The sequence below is a fragment of the Vitis riparia genome, chromosome 18, assembly GCF_004353265.1.
Source record: "Vitis riparia cultivar Riparia Gloire de Montpellier isolate 1030 chromosome 18, EGFV_Vit.rip_1.0, whole genome shotgun sequence".
Lineage (NCBI taxonomy): Eukaryota > Viridiplantae > Streptophyta > Magnoliopsida > Vitales > Vitaceae > Vitis > Vitis riparia.
In genome coordinates this window covers 28,864,411-28,875,102 of record NC_048448.1, presented here as the reverse complement: position 1 = coordinate 28,875,102, position 10,692 = coordinate 28,864,411, and the positions used below count along the sequence as shown (strand labels likewise).

General features: G+C 33.4%; 2 protein-coding genes across 2 annotated transcripts; both read left to right on the top strand.

Annotated features, from left to right (window-relative positions):
- Window positions 1-1,609: 1,609 nt before the first annotated feature.
- LOC117905651 (disease resistance protein RPV1-like) lies at window positions 1,610-4,683 on the top strand. Its single transcript, XM_034818536.1, has 4 exons — window positions 1,610-2,046; window positions 2,398-2,976; window positions 3,400-4,504; window positions 4,654-4,683. The coding sequence occupies exons 1-4, from the start codon at window positions 1,610-1,612 to the stop codon at window positions 4,681-4,683; spliced, it is 2,151 nt and encodes a 716-aa protein (XP_034674427.1).
- Window positions 4,684-5,552: 869 nt separating this feature from the next.
- Window positions 5,553-7,039, top strand: LOC117905650 (disease resistance protein RPS4-like). Its single transcript, XM_034818535.1, has 2 exons — window positions 5,553-5,675; window positions 6,419-7,039. The coding sequence occupies exons 1-2, from the start codon at window positions 5,553-5,555 to the stop codon at window positions 7,037-7,039; spliced, it is 744 nt and encodes a 247-aa protein (XP_034674426.1).
- The last annotated feature ends 3,653 nt before the right edge of the window (window positions 7,040-10,692 follow it).

Sequence of the window (10,692 nt, the reverse complement as noted above, 5' to 3'; positions counted from 1 at the left end):
GGGAAAATTGTGTTTTGGGCTCAAAAATTAAGATTTGGTCCATATAACTTATATAATTTATGGAAATTATATAAGATATCAAAATACCAAAATATCCATTGACCTTTCACATAAGTTTTTTTAGTCTTTATTGCATCACTATTCATGCAACCATAATAATTATATTTTAACAATTTGGATTTTTCATTGTATTTTAAAACTTTTTTTATATAAATAATTGAAAATCAGTATTATCATAAGTGATGGACATGTCATTCACCTAAAATGATATTAAATTATCATTTTAATAGTAGATAACCATACATTCTTTTAAAAATATAAAAAAGATAGATAAGTGATGGACATGTCATTCACCTAAAATGATATTAAATTATCATAAGGAAACCAATCAATATACGGAGTCTTTAAATATTAGGAGAAAACACTTGAATGTTTCTTAGGTCAATGGCACGAAATTTCGTCCTCCATTCCAACCTACCAAGATTAAATCTATAATAATGTAAATTAAATTAATCTCATATGAATTGACTTTACAATTTTTATAAATTTAAAAAAAAAATTGTTTTTACAAACAATTAAAATTGTCAATTTTTTTTATTTTTTCTTTAAAAAATAATTTATAGAATACTCTTATTTTAAATAAAAAATGCCCAAAAAAGTATTTTTTAAAACAAGTTCGAGAAAATAAAACCCTAGAGAACTGAATTTGTTTAAAATTTGGTTTTAAATTGTAATTTGCCAATAAACTATAAGAAAACTAGATCATGGGTGGATAATGTATTTTGAAGAGAATAAAATTCAATTTTCATGAAATGGCAACAAGTTTTATGTGAGGTTTTGAGTCAATTTTTTTTTTTTTTTTTTAAATAAGTATCTAACTTAAACACTTATTTTAGGGCTAATTTTACTCAATCAAATCCTTGATATTTGATGTAAATACATTTAATCACCACATTTGATCAATGGTAGTTTCAAATTTTGTTTCGTTAACACTTTTACAAATTTATTTCATTTATTTTTTAGGAGAATTTAGGTAAAAATATCTTAGATAAATGTGTTTAACTATTTTCTACAAAATGAATTCTTATTTCTAAATGTAAAATTTTATAAGTGAAATACATGTTGCTAAAGTAACTAAATCTTATATTAAGAGTGAATTAATCTATTTACGTTCAATATCAAGAAATTAACCCTTTATTTCATTTAAAATAAAAAATAAAAAATAAAAACCCACCTTTCCCACAAAATGAATTCCGTGGGATTTCATTGTCTTTCTTTCTTCCTCGGAGAAGATGGATACATGGGCATGAGAACCTGTATGCTAAAGCCAGTTTGGTCAGATTCATGTGTCATGGGCATCTAAAATAAAATAATAATTAAAAATATTAAAATCAGTTTTTATATTTGATACATGGAGAATCATTTGTAAACAATCGAAAAGACTCGAGATCCAGGAGAGAACTTCTCAAGAATTTCAGCACACAGCATCCCCACCTTCCAAGGGAGAGTTCATCGGTGTCCTTCCACCTACCAGTGTTTACCTGCAATTTAAGCTGAGTGAGGCCTCGTAGCAAAAGTGGATGGCTTTTGCAAACCCTCAAAGTCAAAGATGGAATTACGATGTTTCTTGAGCTTTATGGGTGAAGATACCCGCCACAATTTTACAGATCATCTCTACAGAGCTTTGAATCGGAAAGGGATTCGTACCTTTAGAGATGCTGAAGAGCTACGAAAAGGAGAAGAGATTGCACCAGAACTTTTAAAAGCTATTGAAGAGTCAAGGATTTGTCTCATAATTCTCTCGAAAAACTATGCCCGTTCTAGGTGGTGTCTGAACGAACTGGTGAAGATCATGGAGTGGCGGAAGTCTATGAGACAATTAGTTTTTCCAATTTTCTACCACGTGGAGCCATCCGATGTGCGAAGACAGACTGGGAGTTATGAACAAGCATTTGAAAGGCATGGAAGAAACCCAGACCAGATACAATGGTGGAGGGCAGCGTTGACGGAGGTGGCCAATATTAGTGGATGGCATTTACAGGATGGGTAAATATCAATTTTTTTTTATTTATTTCCAAGTATTCGTTATTTTTTTTACACCTGATGATGAATCGGAAATCCTTTTTAAAGTTGTAATCAACATCTTATATCTCCTCCTGATTGGGAAAATTAATTAAGAGACTCTTCCAAATTCAGGATCTCCATATCCTATGTGCAAAAAGTGTTATAAACTGAATGTAAATGCATCTTTTGTTATTTAAAATAGAAAAATCATACATTTTCTGAACCATTTCTCTGGAAGCGAGCAATGATGGCAGGGCAATACTCTTTCAAGACGATAAGTTTCGTGTTTGTATCTGTTGACTCACCAAAGGTCTCATGCTTTACAACTGGCAGGTCTGAGGCACTTGTTATCGAGGAGATTACTTCCACTATTTGCAGGAGTTTAAACCGGGAGCTCTTACATGTTGAAAAGAACCTCGTGGGCATGGATTGTCCTAGGATGTCCTCTTCTTCTTCTTCTACTTCTATTGGTCCATGGGATTATGAAGTTTTCTTGAGCTTTAAGGGTAAAGATACCAGCCACAACTTCACGGATAATCTCTATGCAGCTTTATATCGGAAAGGGATTCATACCTTTAGAATCGATGATCTACGGGGAGAAGATATTGCACCAGGTCTTTTGTACGCTATTGAGAAGTCAAGGTTGGTTCTTGTAATTCTCTCGCACAACTATGCTCGTTCCAACTGGTGTTTGGACGAACTGGCGAGGATAATGGAGTGCAGGGAAGAAATGGGAAAAATAGTTTTTCCAGTTTTCTGTCATGTGGATCCTTCCCATGTGCGATATCAGAAGGGCAGCTATGGAGAAGCATTCGCTTATCATGAAAGAAATGGGTTTGGCCACAAGACACAGAGGTGGAGGGCAGCTTTGAGCGAAGTGGGTAGTCTTTCTGGATGGCATGTACATGATTGGTAAGTACAGAATATGCATATTTTTTTTATACATATAATCTTCTGCGAGTATCTCTATAAAACAGAAATCTATTAGAGGGTCTAATAAACTTTATACAAATTTAGGACCTTTTACATCATACCAGTAAAGCAACCTAGCAATCTAGAGTTATTACATGATTATATCAAGTATTGAAAACTAAAATAGTAAGTATGGAGGTGGGAAAGATGAATAAAGGACAACATTAATTAGAACACCCCTTTTTTATGGTGTTCTAATGGTGCATGAAAGATCTAATTAATTCATCTTTTTCCCCTTTAACATATTCTACTTGCCCATAATTCAAGTGTTTATATGAAACCAAACATAGTAAAGTTTACTTCATGTTTTCTATTGTTTGTTACTCTATTGCCTCACCCATTTATGTGCCTTACTGGTGGCAGGTCTGAGGCAAATTATATTGAGGATATTACTCACGTTATTTTGATGAGATTTAGTCAAAAAATCTTACATGTTGATAAGAAGCTCATTGGGATGGATTATCGTTTGGACCAATTGGAAGAAAATTTTCCTCAGATTATAGACCCATTATCAAATGACGTTCGCATGGTTGGGATCTATGGATTTGGAGGAATTGGTAAGACAACCATTGCCAAAGTTTTATATAACCAAATTGCCGCTCAATTCATGATTGCTAGCTTTATTGCTAATGTTAGAGAGGACTCCAAAAGTCGAGGTCTACTTCATTTACAAAAGCAACTCCTTCAAGATATTTTGCCAAGAAGGAAGAACTTTATAAGCAACGTTGACGAAGGGATCCATATGATAAAAGATAGACTATGCTTTAAAAAGGTCCTTCTTGTGCTTGATGATGTTGATGATTTGAATCAACTAGAAGCCTTAGCTGGTGATCATAATTGGTTTGGTTTAGGAAGTAGAATTATTGTAACAACTAGAGATAAGCATTTATTAGAGGTGCATGAAATGGATGCATTATATGAGGCTAAGAAATTAGATCACAAGGAAGCTGTTGAACTCTTTAGCTGGAATGCGTTTAAACAAAACCATCCCAAAGAAGATTATGAAATAGTTACAAACTCTGTGGTGCATTATGTTAATGGTCTTCCGTTAGGTCTTAAAGTTTTGGGTTCTTTCCTATATGGCAAGACAATACATCAATGGAAAAGTGAATTGCATAAACTAGAACGGGAACCTAACCGAGAAATTCAATGTGTGCTTATGAGAAGTTATGATGAATTAGATCGCACACAAAAGCAAATATTCCTAGATGTTGCTTGCTTCTTTAATGGAGAGGATAAAGATTTTGTTACAAGAATCCTAGATGCTTGCAACTTCTTTGCAGAGAGTGGACTACGAGTCCTTGGTGATAAGTGCCTCATAAGTATTATAGACAACAACATATGGATGCATGATTTGTTACAACATATGGGATGTGGCATTGTTGGACAAAAATTTCCTGAAGACCCTGGAAAATGGAGCAGATTGTGCTATCCTGAGGTTGTAAGTCGTGTGTTGACAAGAAAAATGGTAAGAACAAAATGCAAATGAACCTACTTTCAAACTTGAATGATATTTAGAATACAAAATCTTCAATAATATCATTTTTCTGAAGTTATAAATCTTAATTTACTTCTATGTATTTTGCTCTTCACTTGTTGTCTACTTTTGTTTGTTAGGGAACAAAGGCAATTAAAGGGATACTTTAACTTGTCTATACCAAAGCCGATACACATTACTACTGAATCCTTGGAGATGATGAAGAATCTTAGGTTGCTGAAAATCTATTTGGATCATGAATCTTCTTCTATGAGGGACGATAATAAAGTAAAGTTGTCCAAAGACTTTGAATTCCCTTCTTCAGAGCTAAGATATCTCTATTGGCAAGGATATCCTTTGGAATCTTTGCCATCAAGTTTTTTTGCGGAGGACCTTGTAGAACTTGATATGCGTTATAGCAGCTTAACACAACTTTGGGAAAATGACACGGTATGCTTATTTTTTCATGTTTCTTCTTTAGTTAATCTCCAAATCCATGAAAGCTTATACATTGAAGAATTTTATTTTTTTTTTTTTTCTATTACAGCTTCTTGAAAAGTTAAATACTATCAGACTGAGTTGCTCTCAACACCTCATTGAAATTCCAGACATCTCAATTCGTGCACCCAATCTAGAGAAACTAATTCTTGATGGTTGTTCAAGTTTGCTTATGCTTCACCCGTCTATTGGAAAGCTGAGCAAGCTTATTTTATTGAATTTGAAAAACTGCAAAAAGCTTAGCAGTTTTCCTAGCATCATCGACATGAAAGCGCTTGAAATTCTTAATTTCTCTGGCTGCTCAGGGCTTAAGAAGTTTCCAGATATTCGAGGTAACATGGACCATTTATTGGAGCTTCATTTGGCTTCAACTGCTATCGAGGAACTTCCCTCCTCAATTGGGCATATCACTAGACTTGTTTTATTAGATCTGAAAAGATGCAAAAATCTTAAGAGTCTTCCCACGAGTATTTGTAGGTTGGAATCCCTTGAATATCTGTTTCTTTCTGGCTGTTCAAAACTAGAGAATTTTCCAGAAGTAATGGTGGATATGGAAAACTTGAAAGAGCTTCTTTTAGATGGAACATCTATAGAAGGGCTACCCTCATCAATTGACCGTCTAAAAGGCCTCATTTTATTGAATCTGAGGAAATGCCAAAACCTTGTGAGTCTTCCAAAAGGCATGTGTAAATTGACATCTCTTGAAACACTCATTGTCTCTGGTTGTTCACAATTGAACAATTTGCCAAGGAACCTCGGGAGCCTGCAATGTCTAGCACAGCTCCATGCAGATGGAACTGCTATAACACAACCACCTGACTCAATTGTTCTCTTGAGAAACCTCCAAGTATTGATCTATCCTGGATGTAAAATATTAGCACCTACCTCTTTGGGGTCACTCTTTTCATTCTGGTTATTGCATAGAAACAGTTCAAATGGGGTCGGTTTGCGCTTGCCTTCTAGTTTTTTTAGTTTCAGGTCCTTCACAAATTTAGATCTAAGTGACCTCAAACTAATAGAAGGAGCAATCCCCAATGATATTTGCTCCTTAATATCATTGAAGAAATTAGATCTAAGCAGAAATAATTTTCTAAGTATACCTGCTGGCATCAGTCAACTTACAAATCTAAAAGACCTCAGATTGGGGCATTGCCAGAGTCTCATAATAATTCCAGAGCTTCCCCAAGTATCCGAGACGTAGATGCACACAATTGCACTGCCCTTTTTCCAAGCTCATCCAGTGTATGCACATTGCAGGGGTTACAGTTCCTATTCTATACTTGTTCCAAACCAGTTGAGGACCAATCCAGTGATCAAAAGAGAAATGCATTACAAAGATTTCCACATAATGATGCGTCTTCCTCTGCTTCTGTTTCCTCTGTAACTACCTCACCTGTTGTGATGCAGAAATTGCTTGAAAATATTGCATTTAGTATTGTTTTTCCTGGCAGTGGAATTCCCGAGTGGATCTGGCATCAGAATGTGGGATCGTTTATAAAAATAGAGCTGCCTACAGATTGGTACAATGATGACTTCTTAGGATTTGTTCTCTGCTCTATTCTTGAACATCTCCCTGAGAGAATTATATGTCGATTGAATTCTGATGTTTTTTATTATGGAGACTTGAAAGACTTTGGTCATGATTTCCATTGGAAAGGAGACATTCTTGGGTCAGAACACGTCTGGCTGGGTTATCAACCATGTTCCCAGTTGAGGTTGTTTCAATTCAATGACCCCAATGACTGGAATTACATTGAGATTTCTTTTGAAGCAGCCCACAGATTCAACTCAAGTGCATCCAATGTGGTGAAGAAGTGTGGGGTATGTCTTATATATGCAGAAGATCTTGAAGGAATCCATCCACAAAATAGAAAACAACTTAAGAGTAGGGGATGTAATGTAGTCGAGAGAAGCAGTGACAGAGATGGACTCCATGGAAGTGGAATGGACTCTAGTTCTAGTGGTAGCAGTCAGGGGCCCTCTAACAGTCCCACGCTCAAGCTCAAGCGCAAACGCCCTCAAGAATGACTACCATCATCCAGGCGCTTTCTTCCAATAAAAACCTCTCCTCTGTTGATTTGGTCATGCATGCTTGAAATCAATGATGATTTTTGTTGTCAATGATTCTTGGCGAACTCCTCGAATCATGTCAGTATATTATATCTCTGTCAACCTCTGGTTAGTCTTCATCTTTTCTCTTATTAATTTATTTTGATTGAAGCAACTGAAATTCTTGAAGGAGTCTTTCTTCTTTTCTTCAATGTTTTTGGCAAACATTTTTATTTGAATCTAACCTTTGATTATGCTGGAATATGTTGTTAAACCTATGTAAGTTTCTAACAGTTTGAGTTCTATCTAGCACTGGTGGCGCATATGAGTTGTTTGAGTAAGAAAATGAAGCAAAGTTGGTGTTGGGTGATGAATGCAAGTTGTCGGCTATTATTTATGAACCTAGTTGGTTCCTGCGGAGCAATTCCTTTCAAATTAATGCAGCGGTGCCACCAGCTTGGAATTTTGCATTCTTATGAATTATTGTATATAATTGTCAGCTGTTCTTTATGCACCCAGTTAGTTTCACTGCTGTGACAAAAGTGCTGGAATGGTTTACTCAATTCATTGTTTATAGAATTTGGTGAAATGTTATCTGGTTGGATGGTCTTAACATCAGTAAGATGTTCAGCTTTAAGAGTGAAGATACAGAGATTTTAAAAATGGCAATGTTTCTAGAACCACTAATTTTTCCAGCTGCAAAACCATGTGGCTGGATGAGTTGTTTGTACAATGTTTATGAAGCTTTGTAGTTCTTTTGGCTTCTAGAGCATTGGAATTTATTAAACTTGTTGTCTACTTATTTAATTTGAGGAATTAATTCTACTTTATTGGTTGTAGCCATGCACATTTTACTCTTAATTGATTTGTAGAGGTTTGAATTTTGTCCTTTTTTGGTCTTTATTTTTCTTTATCATTGTTGACTGTTTCGATAACTAAATGCTACATAACATTCCAATTCTCCAAGTTTGATTACTTTTTTGTAGGTTCGTTTGCTTGTTTTCCTTGGCACTTCCTTTTCTTTTCTTAGTACTTTTCAGGAACCGAACATAACCTTAGTGATTAGCATATACATATAACCAAGTTACTTTTAGTTGATTTTTTTCCTTTGGTCAACATTTTCTTACCATAGTGGAAGCATTCAACATTGTTCTATTTGAATTCTTTGTAGTGCATTTCATATTTCTCTTCTCAAACATTATCTGTCAACTTCTTCCTTACTACCTCTTTGGTTCGTTTTCTTTTCTTTCTTTTGTCTCAAAGCATTTTGCTATCTTCATTTGTTTTTCTTTTTCTGCAAAAGAACACTTCCTTTTCAATTTTGGACGAACTTCGGCTGATATACTTAGTTGAACATCTTGATTAGCTAATATTAGTCTTTCCAACTCCAATACAGATGGTTAAGTTGCCAAACCATGAATTTTCGTATTGGATTTTGAATCATGTACTCTCTACTCATTAATTTTAGCTTTAGGATTTAATTATCAAATTTTATGAGCTGGAAATTTTATGTTGAGCATAGACATTATCATTTCATCTTAAAATTTTCCACTTTTTCAATGCATCGACATTTTCCTTGGATAATGTCATGTTCTTGCTATTACCAAAAACTTTCCAAAAAAATCTTTCTATTAAGGTAAAGAAGCACTTCAATCAATCAATAAGAGATTCAACCAAACCAATTAATTGAATTAAAACTTAAAGTTAAAAATCGAATTCAATTTCACATTATTTGTTATGATTATGTTATAGATGATAAGCTAAAATGAAATCACACAATTAGACACAAATTATTTATGTGGAAAACTTTGTCTCAAGATGAAAAGCCGTCAGAGCATTCCCAGCTACCAAACTGTACTAAATCAATTATCAATATACAAGTGAACTGTCTTACCAAAAGGGAGTTCTAGTATCAATCTCTCATTTCCTCCTTTCTTGTGATCTCTACTTGACCCATACTTGATCTTCCATAGCTTGATGTCACATTGGATTGCTTTGGAATCACTTTGAGCTTAAGCTTCTTACTTGGAAGTTGATTCACATATTAAGACCTCAAAAACAGAAATTGGGGGAAGAAAGACATAATCCCTTTAAGGGGATACCTAGTGCTCTAATAATTATGTATAAGATTGTTCAAGCTAAGGGAAAAATATCCATTCATTGACTCCAACGTTGCATTGATTTCCTTATTTGAATTTTTCCTTGTAGAGATTAAAATATCATAATTGTAAAAAATATTAATCTTTGAATTTTCATAAATATCAAAATTATTACACAAAAATTTAGTAAAAAAATATTGGTGTGATAAAAATTGATCAAAACTCATAAAAATGTTAGGAAAAACCTTAAGGAATGATAAAATAATCAATAATGTTATTGTTGAAATTATTTTGAAGAAAAATAATTTATTTATTATAACATTTGTAATACTTAACAATAATTTGCAGAACTGAAGATGCCTTTAATATTAAAGGATAAGTCATCTAATTTGGATATATTTGATGATATAAAATCGTACATTATTTTTTGTTTAAAAATATTTAAAATTTTATTTACAACCATATGTTTTTTTTATATTTAATTACAAATTTTATTAAAAAAATTGTAAGTGATGATCATGTTTTCCTTATTTATTTACAACAAAAGATATAAAAGTCTTATTAGAAATATTATCATGATCGTTTTATAATTTTAAAAATCATTTAAATCAAATTTGAAAATGAAAGTTTAATATCTCATACCATGAAACTATCTAAGGTAGGGTGGTGAGGGTTGCATAGGTAGTTCTTAGAATTTAGCCTACAAATTACCAATTTTTTTAATGAATTTTTTAATTAGATTAATAATTATTGGTTATTTCAATAATTCCAATCACACAAGGAAATATGCCATATATATGAAAAACCTCCCACAAAGTCTCCCAGACACTTTATCTAAGTAAAATATCATGGGGTAGGAGATTCCAATGGTAAAATATTCATTACTTATAAAGAATTAAGTACATAAATTTATCTAGTAGTTGCTACTCCTTGAAACTTATGCTCTAGTCCTACACCTAACCCATGTTGATGACGTAAAACTTTTATGCACCTTAGTGGACTCCTCAACACCTTAAGAAGGAGGCGATACTTTATCACAAAGCCTTGAACATTGGCAAATCAGTTTGAGAGTTTTGAGTTAAATGCAAATAGTAATGATTGTATACCTAGTACACTTAGGACAAGATTTTGAAATCATGATTTTCCCAAAAACAAATTTGTAAAATGATAAAAATTGTAAACTTCACAAATTGTCCAAACTAGGCAATTTAGGGCTTGAATGCTTGAGCGCCTTTTAAGTAAAGCTTAAGCGACCCTTGTTGATGCTTGTGCACTCTTAAGGAATATTTGAGTGATTGATTAGGGTGCTTAAGTGCACGCTCAACTTTAGAATCCTATTTTTCAATTAAATTAAACACTCAATTTTCAATTTCCTAATGCCAACTTTATGCCTGCCTAAAAGTCATTATCCTTTTCATAGCTCACAATACTTACCTGTATTTCCCAAGTTCATTTTTTACACTTTGAGTCTTCACAAGCAATGTAAGTTGTAGGAAAGTATGTATAGTATTAAACTAGGATAAATAAAACAAA

Bases quoted from the DNA above. Each gene is read 5' to 3' on its own strand.
- LOC117905651 (XM_034818536.1), top strand. From the start codon at position 1,610: ATGGAATTACGATGTTTCTTGAGCTTTATGGGTGAAGATACCCGCCAC. The intron at 2,977-3,399 runs GTAAGTACAGAA...TACTGGTGGCAG, and splicing joins GGATGGCATGTACATGATTG to GTCTGAGGCAAATTATATTG. The intron at 4,505-4,653 runs GTAAGAACAAAA...TTTGTTTGTTAG, and splicing joins GTGTGTTGACAAGAAAAATG to GGAACAAAGGCAATTAAAGG.
- LOC117905650 (XM_034818535.1), top strand. From the start codon at position 5,553: ATGGTGGATATGGAAAACTTGAAAGAGCTTCTTTTAGATGGAACATCT. The intron at 5,676-6,418 runs GTGAGTCTTCCA...GTTGTGATGCAG, and splicing joins TGAGGAAATGCCAAAACCTT to AAATTGCTTGAAAATATTGC.